General features: G+C 47.7%; 1 protein-coding gene across 1 annotated transcript in view; it reads right to left on the reverse strand.

Annotated features, from left to right (window-relative positions):
* LOC141270836 (uncharacterized) overlaps positions 1 to 19,628 on the reverse strand; it is a 175,387-nt gene that overhangs the window by 141,831 nt on the left and 13,928 nt on the right. Inside the window, exon 9 of the mRNA XM_073680937.1 lies at positions 1,271 to 1,479. Within this exon, the coding sequence (XP_073537038.1) occupies positions 1,271 to 1,479 (209 nt within the window). The remainder of the gene's footprint in view (positions 1 to 1,270; positions 1,480 to 19,628) is intronic.

The following is a 19,628-nucleotide window of genomic DNA, read 5'->3' on the forward strand; positions in this document are numbered from 1 at the left end:
AGGGGAACCCATGATATGTGTATGGAACTAAACCCAGTGTGACAGTGTCCCTGTCATTATAATGAACACTGGGCCATTTCTACACTCAATCTCTACAATGAGGAGACCCCTAATAGACTGGTCAAAAGTATGGCAATATTCAGGTTTATGTTGCTAAACACCATATGTTAAAAGGAGGAAGGCTAAACCAGATGAACAGAGGGGGAGGGAGGAAGGAAGGGAAGACCACGATTGAGAGACTCATAGGAAGCATGTGTATGATAGCTGTTCGTTCAATCCTTTTGGGGTCAGCGATTGCATTCTGAAGATCCATTCGGATTCCTTCCTCAGAATCACTCTGTCAAGGTTACCCCCTCTTATTTTGGGTCTCAACAGTTCCACCATGCAAAAAGATATTTCGTTTAACCCTAGAACGCATGACCATAAAAATCTACACTTTCACATACCTGGGGCCTTTTAGGCTCGTGTGCAAATAATAAATAAATGACCAACTGGAAATGACAAACAACTATATACCTGAGGAATACCTAGAGTTTCAAAATTCGAACTAAAGAAATCTTGCAGAAAATAGAAAACAATTAACAGGGCGGGCCTGCGAGGCCCCAGGTATGCGTTCTAGGGTTAAGCGTCACCTATGGACTTCATTGATGTGATGTGCAACCGGGGTATCCCGCCTGTTTCTAATTCCTCCAGGTGTTCTCCCACTCTCCTTCTAATCTCCCTCGTGGTCTTCCCCACATAGTCCAATGGACAGGTACAGGTGGCCTTGTAGACCATCCCAGACGTTTTGCAGTTTTCATAGTACATTATAGAGAATATTTTTCCCGTGGATGCACTCTTGAAGGTTTTGCAAACCTCCATCCACCCACAGTAACAGCAGTTTCCACAGCGGTAATAACCACAGGGTCTCCTATCCAGCCAGGTCCCTGGTCTAGTAGGTCTTTGGTATAGGCTGTGTACAAGACGGTCCCCGATTGATCTTCCCTTTCTGTATGTGACACTCGGGGAAGATGGAACCAATCCCCTGAGATTTGGGTCTGCCAATAATATATTCCAGTGTCTCCTCAGAATTTGCTATACTCTTAGGGACTGATTGTCAAAGGTACCAACAATCCTTGACATTTCTGTCCCTTGTTCTCTTCCCTTATTTGTCAACAGGGACCGCCTGTCGCTGCTGCTTGCATTCCTATACGAATTATCTAGGACCTGGTAGGATACCCCCTGTCTCTAAATCTCCTGTAGAGGTTATCTGCTTGCTCCCTGAAAGTACCAAAGTTGGAACAGTTCCTTCTGATCCGAAGGAACTGGCCCTTCGGGAAGCCTCTCTTCAATGTTTCTGGGTGGTGGCTATCCCACTTTTGGAGGCTGTTCGTGGCGGACGGCTTCCTATATGTATTTGTATTAATGAAGCTGTCTCTTTCTTTCTTGATCATCAGATCCAGAAAAGCAATGTTAGATTTCTGACATTCAAATGTAAATCTGAGACCAAGAGAATTCTTGTTAATAGTCTCCACAAAAAGCCCAAAAATGGCCTCTGAGCCAAACCAAAAACCAAAATGTCATCGATGTATCTGGCCCGGCAGCCTATACATGGGTGCCACCACTTATCATCCTCCCCAAAGATGACGGTTTCCTCCCACCAGCCAAGGAGCAGGTTGGCATAGGTGGGGGCACAGGGGCTCCCCATTGCCGTGCCCCTGAGCTGGTGGAAGTACTTACCGTCAAACAAAAAATAATTATGGGTCAGGATGAACCACAATACCTCCTGTATGAGCCTGTTGTGATTGGAACATTCAATCGCTCTCGTTTTTAAAAAATGTCCCATCGCCATGATCCCCACATCGTGTGGGATACTACCATAGAGGGCCACCACATCAATGGAGGCCAAGATGGTATTCTCCTCTATAGTGATCCCCTCTAATTGGGTCAACAGATGCAGTGTATCCCGGGTATATGAGGGTAGAGCGGTAACAAACAGACGCAATATACGATCAATGTATACACCAACATTTTGTGAGAGGGAGTCAATGCCAGTGACTATTGGGCATAATGGGGGCATTACACTGTGTGGGGGCATCATACATACTGCATAAGGGGCATAATGGGGGCATTACACTGTGTGGGGCCAGTAAAGGGGCCCTGTACTATGAGAACAATACGTTTCCTCACTTCCTGTCTCCATAGTTGGGTCGTATGTATCTATTACAGGAAACAGAGCAAAAACCTTATGATTCTTATAAAGGGGCAACACAAGACCCCAAAAGAGTCTCCGTGCTGAAGGGGTTAATGCCCCCTGCGCCCAGTAATGGGGAATCTCCACATACCTCCACCTGCAGAGCCGCCAACACATAAAGTACAGACCAAAAGTTTGGACACACCTTCTCATTTAAAGATTTTTCTGTATTTTCATGACTATGAAAATTGTACATTCACACTGAAGACATCAAAACTATGAATTAACACATGTGGAATTATATACTTAACAAAAAAGTGTGAAACAACTGAAAATATGTCTTATATTCTAGGTTCTTCAAAGTAGCCACCTTTTGCTTTGATGACTGCTTTGCACACTCTTGGCATTCTCTTGATGAGCTTCAAGTGGTAGTCACCGGAAATTGTCTTCCAACAATCTTGAAGAAGTTCCCAGATATGCTTAGCACTTGTTGGCCATTTTACCTTCACTCTGCGGTCCAGCTCAACCCAAACCATCTCGATTGGGTTCAGGTCTGGTGACTGTGGCGTAGCACCCCATCACTCTCCTCCTTGGTCAAATAGCCCTTACACAGCCTGGAGGTGTGTTTGGGGTCATTGTCCTGTTGAAAAATAAATGATGGTCCAACTAAACGCAAACCGGATGGAATAGCATGCCGCTGCAAGATGCTGTGGTAGCCATGCTGGTTCAGTATGCCTTCAATTTGAAATAAATCCCCAACAGTTTCACCAGCAAAGCACCCCCACACCATCAAACCTCCTCCTCCATGCTTCACAGTGGGAACCAGGCATGTAGAGTCCATCTGTTCACCTTTTCTGCGTCGCACAAAGACACGGTGGTTGGAACCAAAGATCTCAAATTTGGACTCATCAGACCAAAGCACAGATTTCCACTGATCTAATGTCCATTCCTTGTGTTCTTTAGCCCAAACAAGTATCTTCTGCTTGTTGCCTGTCCTTAGCAGTGGTTTCCTAGCAGCTATTTTACCATGAAGGCCTGCCTCACAAAGTCTCCTCTTAACAGTTGTTGAAGAGATGTGTCTGCTGCTGGAACTCTGTGTGGCATTGACCTGGTCTCTAATCTGAGCTGCTGTTAACCTGCGATTTCTGAGCCTGGTGACTCGGATAAACTTATCCTCAGAAGCAGAGGTGACTCTTGTTCTTCCTTTCCTGGGGCGGTCCTCATGTGAGCCAGTTTCTTTGTAGCGCTTGATGGTTTTTGCAACTGCACTTGGGGACACTTTCAAAGTTTTCCCAATTTTTCGGACGGACTGACCTTCATTTCTTAAAGTAATGATGGCCACTCGTTTTTCTTTACTTAGAATTTGTATTATGGCAAGAAAAAAGCAGCTAACAGTCTATTCAGTAGGACTGTCAGCTGTGTATCCACCAGACTTCTGCACAACACAACTGATGGTCCCAACCCCATTTATAAGGCAAGAAATGCCACTTATTAAACCTGACAGGGCACACCTGTGAAGTGAAAACCATTTCCGGTGACTACCTCTTGAAGCTCATCAAGAGAATGCCAAGGGTGTTCAAAGCAGTCATCAAAGCAAAAGGTGGCTTCTTTGAAGAACCTAGAATATAAGACATATTTTCAGTTGTTTCACACTTTTTTGTTAAGTATATAATTCCACATGTGTTAATTCATAGTTTTGATGCCTTCAGTGTGAATGTACAATTTTCAACGTCATGAAAATACAGAAAAATTTTTAAATGAGAAGGTGTGTCCAAACTTTTGGTCTGTACGGTATATGTATGTATTTTTCTCCCCTCCTCCCCATACACCCTGTGCAGTATTTATAATAAAGTTTTTTCATCTTTTTCACTATGATGGACCATTTGATCGTTTTCTTCTTCTTTTCAGCACCCACATGCAGATAAGTAGTACAGGGAGACTAGGTCACACAGGGAGACTAGGTCACATGTATGGAGGAGACAGGTTTTCGATGACTTGGTATGCCAAAGTTAGGCTTTTCAACTGGGGTCTCTTGGTAACAGGGAGCCAGCGTAGGGATTGACAGACAGGAGAAGCCTGAGAATAGTGGGGTGACAGGTGGATTAATCGGTGAGCACAGTTTAGGATAGATAGGAGGGGTGTGAGAGTGGTAGAAGGGAGGCCACTGAGCAGGAACTTGTAGTAGTCGAGGCGGGAGATGACGAGGGCGTGCACTGGTGTTTTTCTACATTCATGGTTGAGGAATGTGCGGATCCCCGAGATACTTTGGGGTTGGAGTCAGCAGCAAGTGGAAAGGGTTTGGATCTGACGTTTGAAGGACAGATCAGAGTCAACCTTGCGGGAACTTGGGAGAGTGGGCAGTCATTCACTTTGATGGATAGGTGAGTTGGGGGGTTGAATGAGATTGTGGAAAGATGATGCATTCTGTTTTATCCATGTTAATTTTTACAAATCTAGCAGAGAAGAAAGATGAAATACAGGACACACATTGTGGGATTCTGGTTAGTGAGGAGGTGACATCAGGTCTAGAGAGGTAGATCTGTGTGTCATCAATATAGAGGTGATACTGAAAGCAGTGAGACCATGAGCTGTCCCAGGCCGCAGGTGTAGATGGATAAGAGCCTGGGTTCTACAACTGAACCTTAGGGGACACCGACACATAGGGGGTGAGGAGGTGGTGTGTGAGTGGGAGACACTGAATGTCCTGTCGTTTAGGTATGAAAAGATCCAAGACAGGGCCAAGTCTGTGATGCCGAGAGATGAGAGTCTGTAATAAGAGCGCATGGTCTACTTTGTCGAAGGCAGATGACAGGTCTAGGAGGAGGAAGACAGAGTAGTCTGGCTTGGATTTGGCAGTTAGTAGGCCGTTGGTGACTTTAGTCAGGGCAGTTTCAGTGGAATGGTGAGGTCGGAAACCTGATTGTAAGCGGTCAAAGAGGGAGCAGGAGGAGAGGTGGGAGGACAGTTCAAAATACATGTGTTGATCCAGTAGTTTGGAGGCATAGGGGAGAAGTGAGATGGGGCAATAGCCAAACATAGGATGGGTCAAGGGTGGGCTTTTGGAGGATGGGTGTGATTGAGGTACGTTTGAATCATGAGGGGAAGACGCCAGTTGTTACTGACAGGTAGAAGAGGAGGTTTAGGCTTGGGATGAAGACTGTGGTACGGTTTGGAATGAGGTGGGATGGTATTAGATCAAGTTCACAGGTGGTGAGATGTGATTTGGAGAGTAAAGATGATCTTCCGTGATAGAGGAGAAGCTGGTTTTGGAGGAGGAGAGTTGAGTCGTTATGAGAGAGAAGGAGCTGTTGGGACTTTAAGCAAAAGCTTTGCCCTATGTTGTCAATCTTCTGCTTGAAGAATGAGGCTAAGTCTTCAGCTGAGATGAGAGACAGAGGAGGGACTTGAAAGCATTGAATAGCTGTTTAGGGTTGCGAGACACGTATAATATGAGAGATGAGAAGTAGGTTTGTTTTGCTGCAGTGAGCAATTGTGCAGCATTTTGAAAACTTCTCTTACTGCACTCCACTCCCTTTCTTTGGCAGTCGCACAGCAGTACGCCTTGTAGATGAGGGGCAGGAAGAACATGTTCTCCAGTAGATGACAAGCATTGCATCAAGTGGCCTCTGCTCCTCTTCCTCCATCTTAATATCATACACAGTACAGTCCTCAGAGGTGCCACCCCAATTACCCTTGTTTTCACCCACAACTCTCCAACCGGTCAACTGACTGTGGGGAAGCACAGATGGGTAAGTGTGTAGAGCTGTTCACATATTCTATTCCAGGGCATCAGAAGTCTGATCCAAAGCTTCACAGACTCAAGAAGGGGAAAGCATGTGTAGCGATGTCCAAATTTTTTTTCAGTTGATCCGGGCCCAGACGAAGTAGGGTCCGAGAAGAATCCAAACCCTCGTCGCCAGATGTTAACCCCTGGAGTCGGGCATGGATGGGTTGGAGAAATAAATAAATACACACCAGAACATGGAGTACTAAACTAATATACAACAGAGGTTAGAGAACTAAACAGCTAAGGTTGGAGAATGAAACAAATACACACCAGAACATGGAGAACTAAACTAATAGAAAACAGGGGTTGAAGAACTAAACTAATAAGACAAAAGGGGTTGGAGAACTAAACTACTAAACAGCTAAGATTGGAGAATGAAACAAATACTCACCAAAACATGGAGAACTAAACTAATAGAAAACAGGGGTTGGAGAACTAAACTAATAAGACAACATGGGTTGGAAAACTAATCTACTAAACAGCTAGAGTTGGAGAACTAAACCACTACACACTAGGGGATGGAGAACTAAACCACTAGACACCAAGGTGTCACTAGACAGCAAGTGTTGGAATCCCCAAGGCTTGCGGGACAAACCTCTGTATCTAATACTTACTCTAGTGCTTCTGCATCCTCCATCTCCTCTAGGGCCTCCACCTGCACCCTCAACCTCTGTCTTACTAAGACACATGTTCCAACAGTGCAGAGAGAATCCCCCATCTCTGTAGTGCGCAGCCAGGTCTCACCGCAATCAGTCAGTGTTAAAATTAATATGCCTTGGAGATCGCAGTCATACAGCTGAAGAGTTGTGCACAGCTATCCAGGCCGAGTTTGAGCAATGGCTGTCTCCACAGAACCTGGAGCAAGGGAAGGCCGTGTGCGATAACGGCACAAACCCAGTGGAGGCCCTACTGCGGGGCAACCTCAGACACGTGCCTTGCATGGCTCGCATCCTCAACCACTCTCCAATCGGCCAACTGACTGTGGGGAAGCACAGATGGGCAGGTCTGCAGAGCTGTTCACACATTGTATTCCGGGGCATCAGAGGCCTGATCCAAAGCTTGACAGACTAAAGAAGGGGAAAGCATGTGTAGCAATGTCCAAATTTTTTTCAGTCCGGGCCCGGACGAAGCAGGGTCCGAGAAGAATCCCATCCCTTGTCACCAGAAGTTAACCCCTGGGGGTGGGCATGGATGGGTTGGAGAAATAAATACACACCAGAACATGGAGAACTAAACTAATATACAACAGGGGTTGGACAACTAAACTACTAAACAGCTAAGGTTGGGGAATGAAACAAATACACACCAGAACATGGAGAACTAAACTAATAGAAAACAGGGGTTGGAAAACTAACCTACTAAACAGCTAGAGTTTGAGAACTAAACCACTACACACTGGGGGATGGAGAACTAAACCACTAGACACCAAGGTGTCACTAGACAGCAAGTGTTGGAATCCCCAAGGCTTGCGGGACAAACCTCTGTATCTAACACTTCCTCCAGTGCTTCTGCATCCTCCATCTCCTCTAGGGCCTCGACCTGCATCCTCAACCTCTGCTTTACTGAGGCACATGTTCCAACAGTGCAGAGAGAATCCCCTCCCATCTCCGTAGTGCGCAGCCAGGTCTCACCGCAATCAGGCAGTGTTAAAATTAATATGCCTTGGAGATCGCAGTCATACAGCTGAAGAGTTGTGCACAGCTCTCCAGGCCGAGTTTGAGCAAAAGCCTTTTCCACAGAACCTGGAGCAAGGGAAGGCCGTGTGCGATAACTGTGTACACCCGGTGGCGGCCCTACACTGGGGCAATCTCAGACAAGTGCCTTCCATGGCTCGCATCCTCAACCTGATGGAACAGCAATTTCTCCGCCACTATCCCGGCCTGGATGCCCTGCTGCAGAAACCACGGTCTCTGCGTGCTCACTTAAAACTATAAAAATGAGCAGGATCTTTAGTATAAAAGCCAGACTACTGGACAACGAGCAAACTCCTTCATGATGATAGAGGCCACCATCTCCTTAGCTTGCTGGCACTTTTCTGTGGGAATGAGCTTGTCTCCAACCAGCCAGGAATATCCAGTGAATGGCATGCCATGGTTTAGTATTAGCACCCAGTACCAGAAGCAAAGCCATCCACAATTTCCGTACCGCAGGAATTTTATTTGGTAGACTGGCTGAGCAGACATTAGTTTCTCACAAAGGAGCATGAAGACACTGAGTGGCAGTAGGTGCAAGTTTCTCCAGCATGACCTGTTTGTTATTGTTAGATATCAGAGGGAGAACATAACTGGGCTTTGCCAAGGTGCCATATTGCATCTCAAGTCTTATAGACTCTGCACTTGCGGCCTTACTTTCTACAGGATGGTGGGGAAGGAGATAGTAGGTCGTGGAGTTGCATTAGCTCCGGTGGTGTTGAGGTGAGGTGGCAGTGAGGCAATGGCAGGCTGTCTTGAAGAGATGGGTTTTCAGGTTGTGTCTGAAGGATCCGAATGTGGTGGCTAATCGGACGTGTTGAGGCACAGAATTCCAGAGGATGGGGGATATTTGGTAGAAGTATTGGAGGTGATTGGGTGAGGAACAAATAAGTGTGGAAAGAAGGGGGTCTTGGGAGAACCAGAGATTACGGAAGGGAAGATATCTTTAGATTAGTTCAGAGATGTACGAAAAAGTAAGGTTATGGATGGCTTTGTACGGCAGTGTTAGTAGTTTGAACTGGATACACTGTACAATTGGGAGCCAGTGAAGGGATCTTATAGATTGCAATCTTATGGGTTGCTGGAGCCAGTCCACAGTTAAAAAGCAGCCATAGAGGCCAGGAACCTTCCCATACACTTTTCTTAGCCAGGGTTGCTTCTCTGCAGGGTTGGATGGGCCCACCAGAGAACTGGAGAATCCTCCGGTGGGCCCTGACTTCTCCATCGGGAGAGTTCATAGCGCAAACCTTTCAGGTTGTGATGATGATGAGGCCATCCATCTCCTTAGTTTTCTGTTACTTGGAATGCAAGCGCAAGTATGCAGCCAGCCAGCCACCCACCAACCCACAGGCCGCAATACTAAACTGCCACATTTCTGGACAGCTGCTTGCACTTGAAATGTTGTCTTTTAGGATCGTGGAGGCGGAAGCTTTTCACAACCTCATGGTGGCAGCGGCAGGGTCTCTATACTCGGTCCCCAGCCGCCACTATTTCTTCTGGTGTCATCCCTGCCTCCCACAAGCACGGGTCCCTGAAGATTACCCGTGCCCTACCCTGTGAACTTACTGGGAAGGACTGCCTAACCACAAACACGTGGACAAGTGAATGTGGCCAGGGACGGTACGGAGCTCGGTGAAAGGACTGGCATAGAGGGAGGGAAACCGTATGTACTCCGGCTGTCATTTCTCCCAGGAAGTCCTCTAATGCAGCTTGTTGCATAAGCAATGGCAGCCCTTCCAACATCAGCTCACACTTCTCGGTTCTCGGTGGTACTTAGTCACAGACAAAGATCTATCTTTACGCCTTGAATTTAATCACTACAGAGTTGGACAATGGCCTGATCAGCAATGCAATTTGAAAAATAACGTGCATAAGCAAAGCCACGGTTTAGGTCTCTGAAGGTCATTAAACGAAACTCATACAGCTTTCCCACAGACTGAAAGAGGGGTATCAAGACTTTCAAGCCAGCCAAGAGATCTCAGTCCTCCCCAAAAGGACAACTGTTCATGTTCTACTCCTCATCCTCCTCCTCATTATCGCCCAATCTGCAGTGAGATGGGATGAGGCTGGGCTGCATAGTTCCTTGCTCCGCATGCAATGCCTCCTCTTTAACTGTGAGAACTGAGCGTTTCAGTAGACAGAGAAGCGGGATGGTGACACTAATTATGGCGTCATCGCCGCTCACCATTCTGGTGGAGCCCTCAAAGTTTTGGAGGACGGCACATATATCAGACATCCATGCCCACTCATCAGTTCTTATGTGCGGAGGCTGACCTGAATGCTGATGGGGGTGTTGAAACTGGTACTCAACAACTGCCATCTGCTGCTCACAAATCCTTCCCAACATCTGCAATGTTGATTTCCAACATGTGGTGACATCGCACAACAATAGGTGAGCTGGAAACTGCATATGCTGCTGAAGCACTGCCAGGGTGGCGGAAGCTATAGCTGACTTTTTGAAATGGGCACACACACAAGCGGCTCTGGCAGATCTGAGTAGGTTTTGAGAAACCGCTGAACCACAAAGTTGAGCACATTTAGTGCTCTCTCATTACTAATGTGAACCCCGGTATGGAGAACAAGATCAGCACCGAAAAATTAAAAGATTAAATATAGCCTGCTTTATATACCATGGTACTAAGAAAACCAATTTCGATTATATCTTGTGTACGCCTGTGACAAAAATATCTGCACCAAAGAATTAATTTCACTAGAGTAGAACTAGTATAATTGTGACTGACAACTCCTCCACTACAGCCAAACTCAATAGACGGAGACCCAATCAGGATTCCCCACATTTGCAAAAATTAGTGGCAGACACCAGCAAAGTGGCATCAATTTCATTACAGTAGAAATTAGGAATGACATGTCTTCCCCTAAAGTCAACCCAGTAGATGGAGACTCAATCAGAAGTGTTTACATTTCCCTAAATTAGGGCCTAACACCACCAAAATGGCATCAATTTCACCAGAGTAGAAGTAGTTTAGTGGATAAAGAAACCTCTTCCACTACAGCCAAACCCAATAGATGGAGACCCAATTAGGATTCTCCACATTTCCAAAAATTAGTGGCAGACCCCCGCAAAGTGGCATTAATTTCACTAGAATTTAAGTAGTATAATGGGGATCGACACTGCTTCCACTACAGCCAACCCAGTAGGGCCTAAGACCTCCATTTCCATGGCCTACAGATTGGAGATGGTGGAGTTCAACCTCTTAGCTTTGTCATGTGTAGGAGTAAACAATCTTTTACGTGACCACAACTGCGGGACCGAGGGCTGGCTGCAGTGCTGACAGAGGGCGGAATCCGGTGATACGGACAAACTGCTAGACCGTGAGTGAGGTGCAGGCAGAGATGTTACGGTGGATTGAGAAACATGTGGTGCGCTCAGTGAAACAAACACAGCAGGCATGTCAGCTTCTGTTACAGCTGACGGGCTCTCACTCAGCCTGATTGGAGCGAGTATGCAACCGTAGGTTCTGCGGTCAGAGACCTGCATGACAATACTTGGCACGGTAACAAAGGAGGAAGAAAAAGCAGCAGATACGTTTGATGGGGCGGCTGATGGTTGTTTATTAAAAAACAATTTTAATTTAATCATGTTTGTGTACCCCTTTGTGGAGAACAATATCTGCACCAAATAATTAATTTCACTACAATATAACTATGCAAATAGATGGAGACCAAAACCTCTTCCACTACGACCAACCCAGGAGATGGAGACCTAACCAGGTGTTAACATTTCCCTAAATTAGGGCCTAACACCAACAAAGTGGCATCAATTTAACTAGAGTAGAAGTAGTTTAATGGAGACAGAAACCTCTTCCACTACAGCCAAACCCAATAGATGGAGACCCAATCAGGATTCTCCACATTTCCAAAAATTAATGGCAAACACCAGCAAAGTGGCATTAATTTCAGTACAGTAGAAATTGTAGAATTAGGAATCAAAGCCTCTTCCACTACAGTCAACCCAGCAGATGGAGACTCAATCAGAGGTGCACAATCCTCTCCAGTCATTCACCACATGTCAGACTTGTATTCTGTTGTGCAGGTGCACGAGCTGGTCTAAAAAATGTGTGAAAGGACTCACAGAAATTGCTTCTGTCACTTACACTACTGCAGCTGCTAATATTTTGGAGTCGATGAATTGACGAGCCGGAGGTTGGAAGTGTAGAGTGTTACGGATCCGGATGGTGAAACCTCTGTGCTGCGGTGCAAGGAGGGACCCAGAGGGGCGTAACTAGGTATCAACTCGGAGCGACCTAGGTCGTATGGCGGCTCAATCGACTCCGTGTCCAGGGAGGGTCCGAGCAGAGGGACCAGGTGCTACTCTGGGGACGACCTTGTAAGGGAGCAGGTGACTCCCACGGTACAGATGGCAGGGACTGACCTGTTTGTTGCAGTCCGGACGGTGCAGCACTGGGGCAGAGGAGAAGGCTTGCTTTAAAGAAAGGAAGGCCTCCTCGGCTTCAGCGGCCATTCCTTGGGATTTGCTCCCTTACGGGTGAGCGCAGAGATGGGAGCAGTCCGGGAAGAGAAGTGCGGGATGAAGAGACGGTAGTAGTTGGCGAAGCCCAGAAATCGCTGAATCGCCTTCAACCCCTCCGGACGGGGCCACTTTAAGACAGCAGAGAGCTTCTCGGGGTCCATTCAAAGACCTGTCTGGGAGATAATATAGCCCAGGAACGGAAGGGAGGTCTGCTCGAAGAGGCACTTCTCAAATTTGGCATAGAGGTGATTCTGCCTAAGCCTAAGCAGGACCTGACGAACATCCCTCCAGTGTGTGGGAAGGTCCGGAGAGAAGACCAAGATGTCGTCCAGGTACACCACCATGCAGGAGTATAGAAGGTCACGGAAGATGTCATTGACTAATTCTTGGAAGACGGCGGGAGCATTGCAGAGACCGAAGGGCATCACACGGTATTCATAGTGACCGTCCCGGGTATTGAATGCCGCCTTCCACTCGTCTCCTTGACGGATCCGGACCAGGTTATACGCCCCACATAGATCTAGCTTGGTAAAGATCCTAGCGCCCTTAAGGCGGACAAACAACTAGGAAATGAGCGGCAGGGGGTATTTGTTTTTGACCGTGATTTGGTTGAGTCCTCTATAGTCAATACAGGGGCGTAGTGAATCATCCTTCTTCTTGACTTAGAAGAATCCGGCTCCAGCCGGGGAGGTAGATTGCCGGATGAATCCCCTAGCCAAATTCTTCTCAATGTACTCCAACATGGCCCGGGTTTATGCCGACGACAACAGGTAAATACGCCCACGGGGTGGAGTGGCACCGGGTACCAGGTTGATCGGGCAATCATATGGCCTATGAGGTGGCAGTGTCTCTGCTTCCTTTTTGTCGAAGACATCTGCATAGGACCAGTAAGGTGCCGGTAAACCGGGTAGATTAGCCGGGGTGGGTGGAGGATGAACCGGGCGGACCGGGACCAGGCAGGTCTTATGGCAATCCTGCCCCCAAAGGAGTACTTCACCGGATAGCCAATTCAGCAAGGGTTCATGTCTCTGAAGCCAGGGTAGACCTGGCAATAGGGAGTGAGAGAGTCCAGAAAGCACATGGAAAGAGATCCTCTCAGAGTGCAGCATTCCCACCTACAGGGTTATAGGTTCTGTGACGATCAGGATGGTCACCGGAAGGAGTCTTCCATCCACGGAGGCGACTGCCAATGGTTCAGCCAGGGGTTTGGTGGGAATCTGATATCTCTCTACCAGGGACTGGGAAATGAGGTTCCCAGCAGCTCCGGAATCCAGATGTGCAATTTCAAAGTAGAGGTTCTCTCCCCAAGAGATAGAGACAGACAAAGTCAGGGATGGAGAGGATTTACTTTTGCCTAGGACGACCTCTCCGAGCGGACCTAGACACTGGAGTTTCCCGGCTTCACCGGGCAGGAACGGATGAAGTGCTTCTTACTGCCACAGTAGAAACAGCCTCCCTCGGTTCGGCGAGTTTCTAGGCGAGACTTGACCATCTTGGTCTGGTCAATCTGCATAGGTTCGGGCGAGCGTGCCCAGGTAATTGCTGGTTGTGAAGCCGGTTTCTGAAAAACAGGAGCAAGATGAGGAAATCTTCTCTCCCGGGCAACCTTCTTGGTACGTTCTTGGAAACGGATGTCAATCCGGGTAGCTAGTGACACCAGGTCATCCAGGGTGGTAGGAATGTCCCGACCGGCTAACTCGTCCTTAATCCGCCTGGAAAGACCCTCCCAGAAGACGGACACCAGAGCCTCATTGTCCCAGGCAAGCTCAGAAGTGAGGGTAGGGAACCGTATGGCATATTGCCCCACGGTGAGACTCCCTTGGCGGAGACGTAGCAGAGAGGAGGCAGAAGAGGATTTTCATCCCGGTTCATCAAAGACTCTCCGGAAAGCAGCGAGGAAAGATGATAGATCGGACACCAGGGGATCCCCTCTCTCCCACAGGGGATTTAGCCATGCCAGTGCTTCTCCGGTGAGGTGAGACATGATGAACGCCACCTTGGCCCGGTCGGAGGGAAACTGATGTGCCAAAAGTTCAAAGTGCAGAGTGCACTGGTTCAGAAAGCCCCGACATGAGACAGGGTCACCTCCAAAATGAGGAGGTGCAGAAAGCCGGGGACCTGGGTTGCATGCCGTGGTATTGGTGGGCAGCGGCGCTGCCGGAGCGGGAGTCGCACGACTCGGGGCGGACACAGGTGGGACAGACAGCGTGTCCAGGCGGGAGTTGACATTCTGCAGGAAGTTTAGGATGGTTTCCTGTTGGGATCTCTGACGAGGAACCTCCTGGTACAGGTCAGAGAGCGAAGGAGCTTGGGGGCCACCGAGTTCCATGGCCAGGGCAAACTGTTACGGATCCGGATGGTGGAATCTCTGTGCTGCGGTGCAAGGAGGGACCCAGAGGGGTGTAACTAGGTATCAACTCGGAGCGACCTAGGTTGTACGGCGGCTCAATCGACTCCGTGACCAGGGAGGGTCCGAGCAGAGGGACCAGGTGCTACTCTGGGGACGACCTTGTAAGGGAGCAGGTGACTCCCACGGTACAGATGGCAGGGGCTGACCGGTATTGCAGATGGGCAGAGCAGGCAGGCTGACGAGTGATCCAGGTGGATGGACTGGCAGACACGGCAGGCGAAAGGCGGGAGCCTCTAGGTAGGCTGTCAGGTGGTCATGGCAGGTGACAGGCAGGAGCCTCTAAGTAGGCTGTCAGGTGGCCACGGCAAGTGACGGGCAGGAGCCTCCAGGTAGGCACGGCAGGTAGCGAGCAGGAGCCTCCAGGTAGGCACGGCAGGTAGCGGGCAGGTGCTTCCAGGTAAGCAGGCGGGCAAAGCCCATAGACAGACTGGCGGACTGAACGGAAGACAGACTGTCGGGCTGGAGAGTAGTCAGGCTGGCGGACTGGACATCAGGCTGGCGGGCAGGACAAGTAGTCAGGCTAGCAGCGGGACCTGAGGGCTGAAGCAGAGGTAAGTACACTGTGCAACAACTATTGCTCAGGTACCTCCATTTTGGAGGAGGTGCCTTATATATGGGAGGACCTCCGGCAATTGGCCGGGGACTCCTTAGGACGGCGCGCGCGGCCCCTTTAAGAGGGAGGGAGCGTGCGCGCGCCCCAAGCAGAGTGCCCGGGAAGCTGCACGCGTCGGCAGCAGCAGGAAGAGGAGATCTGGAGGACGCCGGGCGGGGAGCACAGCGGTGAGAGGGACGGCGTCTCTGCCTGGCAGGAGGCAGAGACGCCGATGCTACATAGAGCTGCGATGAACTCTGTGTGCCTCACTGCTGGCTTGGGGAAAACCTATCTTGAGGTTGTGTAAAAACGTGTTTCGATACTCCAGCATTCGCGGGTCCCTTTCCAGGGCAGGAAGCATCTGGCAAACTTTACTGTTATAACGTGGATCTAACAAAGTGGCAAAACAGTCGTCAGCACTATTTTGAATCATAACTACAGTCATGGCCAAAAGTATTGAGAATGAGACAAATAGTAATTTTTCCAAAGTTTACTGCTTCATTTTTTGTAATGGCAATTTGCATATACTCCTGAATGTCAAAGAGTGATCAGCTTAACAGCAATTACTGTACTTGCAAAGTCAATATTTGCCCAGAAAATGAACTTTAACCCCCAAAACACATTTCAACATCATTGCAGTCCTGCCTTAAAAGGAGCAGCTAACATCGTTTTAGTGATTGATCCATTAACACAGGTGTGGGTGTTGATGAGGAAAGGGCTGGCGATCAGTCAGTCATGATTAAGTAAGAATGACATCACTGGACACTTTAAAAGGAGGCTGGTTCTTGGTATCATTGTTTCTCTTCAGTTAACCATGGTTATCTCTAAAGAAACATGTGCAGCCATCATTGCACTGCACAAAAATGGCCTAACAGGGAAGAGTATCGCAGCTACAAAGATTGCACCTCAGTCAATAATCTATCGCATCATCAAGAACTTCAAGGAGAGAGCTTCCATTGTTGTCAAAAAGGCTCCAGGGCGCCCAAGAAAGACCAGCAAGCGCCAGGACCGTATCTTAAAACTGTTTCAGCTGCGGGATCGGACTACCAGCAGTGCCGAGCTTGCTCAGGAATGGCAGCAGGCTGGTGTGAGTGCTTCTGCACGTACTGTGAGGCGGAGACTCTTTGAGCAAGGGCTGGTTTCAAGGAGGGCAGCAAAGAAGCCACTTCTCTCCAGAAAAAACATCAGGGACCGACTGATATTCTGCAAAAGGTACAGGGAGTGGACTGCTGAGGACTGGGGTAAAGTCATTTTCTCTGATGAATCCCCTTTTCAATTGTTTGGGACATCTGGAAAACAGCTTATTCGGAGAAGAAGAGGTGAGCGCTACCACCAGTCTTGTCTCATGCCAACTGTAAAGCATCCTGAAACCATTCATGTGTGGGGTTGCTTCTCAGCCAAGGGAATCGGCTCACTCACAGTCTTGCCTAAAAACACAGCCATGAATTAAGAATGGTACCAGAATGTCCTCCAAGAGCAACTTCTCCCAACCGTCCAAGAGCAGTTTGGCGCCCAACAATGCCTTTTCCAGCATGATGGAGCACCTTGCCATAAAGCAAAGGTGATAACTAAATGGCTCATGGAACAAAACATAGAGATTTTGGGTTCATGGCCTGGAAACTCCCCAGATCTTAATCCCATTGAGAACTTGTGGTCAATCATCAAGAGACGGGTGGACAAACAAAAACCAACAAATTCTGGCAAAATGCAAGCATTGATTATGCAAGAATGGACTGCTATCAGTCAGGATTTGGTCCAAAAGTTGATTGAGAGCATGCCAGGGAGAATTACAGAGGTCTTGAAGAAGAAGGGGCAACACTGCAAATATTGACTTGCTGCATTAACTCATTCTAACTGTCAATATAACCTATTGGTACTCATAATATGATTGCAATTATATTTCTGTATGTGATATAAACATCAGACAAACACTAATAAAAACCAGAGGCCGGCAGATCATGTGAAAATATAAATTTGGTGTCATTCTCAAAACTTTTGGCCATGACTGTATAAGGGGATCATGTTGCAGATAGTGCAGCAAGAACGCACTCATATGTCGGCCTCTTTCCTGAGGTTCAAGCCCATGCTGTGTTGGTAGCTGGGTAATTCTGATGCTTGTTTCCTCCGTCCCCGCCCGCCAAACACGAACAGAGAGGGGATGATTATTCTTTTCATGTTGTGACTGTTGCTCGCCTATCACCTCTTCCTCTTCCATTTGTTCCTCGCCTTCACTAACACTTTCACTAATAATTTTCCTGGTATCCCCAACCCCCCTCGCAGTGATCCACCCTCCCTTGGCACCTTGAGATGTCCCCTAGTGCATGATTAGTTAGTAACAGAAGAAAGTATTTATTTAGTGTGGATGAGGCCTGTATAACATAGGAGATATGCTACAAACAATTTCAAACTGAGATGTCCCCTACTGTATCACATTCGTAACAGAAGAAAGTATTTTTTTATTGTGGATGAGGCCTGTATAACATACGAGATATTCTCCAAACTAATTCAAACTGAGTTATCCCATGCTGTATGACATTAGGAATCGAAGAAAGTATTTTTTGACTGTGGATGAGGCCTGTATAACATAGAATATATGCTCCAAGATATTTCAAACTGGGATCCAGCCTGCTTTATCACGTTATTCACAGAAAAAAATAGATTTATTTACTTTGCATAAGCTCTGCATACAGCTGAATTTCACAGCCACTAAAGGACTAGTTGGCTTATAGCAGAGTGTAACACGTCTGCGACACAAAAAAATCGTTGGTGGACTGTGGCTAGCAACAGAAAAAATATTTTTTTTTACTGTGAAAACAGCTGAAGTTCACCGCCAATAACATAGTAGCTGACGTATAGCAAAGTGTATGACGTTTGCCACACAAAAAAATCTTTGGTGGACTGTGGTCTAGCAACAGAAAAAATCTATTTTTTTACTTTGAAAACAGCTGAATTTCACCCACCAAAAAAAGTGTCAAATTGGGCTAACACGGCTTGCACTCTCACATTAGCAAATGAAAAAATAAAGGTTTTTGTACTCTGAACTGACGAGCTCTGCAGATAGCTGAATTTCAACCCCACTAAAACAAAAAGTGGCCAACGGCTAGCTTGCTTTATCACATTAGCAAGTGCAAAAATAGATTGAAGTTCTGCATGGAGCTCAGACAGTACAACCGGTGCACAACACTGTTCTATGCCATAGGCCCTGCTCTTTCTGTCAGAATCTCAGTAATTGCACAAAACCAAAAAAAAAGGTCTGCAAGGTCGATTGAACAGGTACACAGCACAGGACTTATCTACACTATCTGACTTCCACAGAAGCGCCCATATATCTAGCTAATATCTCTCATTACACAGGACAGAGCACACTCAGCAGTGTCTATCTCCTTTAGTGATATGCATAAAATGGCGCTGAGGGAACATGGCCGGTTTTTATATAGAGAGGACATGTGATTTCAGCAGCCAATTGTAGTCCTTGAGTCTGGGACACTCTGGATGCTTCCTGCGCTCTGGTAGGCTAGCCGCGCTTTTCTGACTTAAGTTACCACCTACAGGAAGAAAAAAAAAAGAGTGCTGCTGATCTGGCCTGTTCTGAGCTATCACCAGCCCCCCCACTCATCTACCACGTGTCCCCGCTCATCATACACAAGCACTATGCTAGTGAAGTGACCGCGGGCAAGGCCGCGCATTGGTATCTATGATCTGGCCCAGCAAGATCCCCACACACAGACTCTATCTTGATAACCGTATCTTTACTCGTATACATTTTTAACACAGCAAAGAAAAACAATAAATGACAACCGTAAATATGCACAGTAATAACGTGTACTGATAAGCTGACCCTCACTGTCCCTACTCACACGTTACCAGTCCTTTACTCCAGAAGGATGTGTCCCCCGTCGCAGGCCTGTCTGTCTTTGCAGGAGGGCGTCCCAGCCGGAAAAAAAAAACAGGAACAGCAGAATTCGCGGAAAGAAAGGAAGGGATACTTCGGCCTCTCGCCAGAGGTCCCGCTTACAGTCTCTCTGATCCGGATAGAAGCTCTGGTGGGTCCCCTTATGTAGTCCACACTCCAGTAGCAGGGAGTGTAATAGCTGTATCCTTCAGCAGTGCAGAAGCTGGGGAAGGCTCCGAGGATATGGTGTTAGATAGAAGAAATCACGTTGAGAGTCTCTCCTGCGCCACACACGAGGGCCTGCACACCGTCCTGGCTCTTTTCACAGACCACAGCAGACTCTTCGCGCGCTTTTTCCTGCTTCCCACTTTGGTCACGTGACTCTCTAGGGCGGGACACAGGAGGCTCAGTCTTTTTCTCTGTCATCACACCCTGCGCAGGTGCAAACTCTGGCCACAAGGTGGCAACATCATCCTGTGTAATCACTTCTGTAACAGGCTCTATATCAATTATCACAGAACAGCCAGAGCCGGCCAGCTCACTACACTAGCAAAACTGTAAAACGCTGTAGTTGCCCCGCAATCATGTAAC

The sequence above is a fragment of the Phyllobates terribilis genome, unplaced genomic scaffold (genome assembly GCF_046119375.1).
Source record: "Phyllobates terribilis strain yellow unplaced genomic scaffold, ASM4611937v1 Scaffold_5__5_contigs__length_657084704, whole genome shotgun sequence".
NCBI lineage: Eukaryota > Metazoa > Chordata > Amphibia > Anura > Dendrobatidae > Phyllobates > Phyllobates terribilis.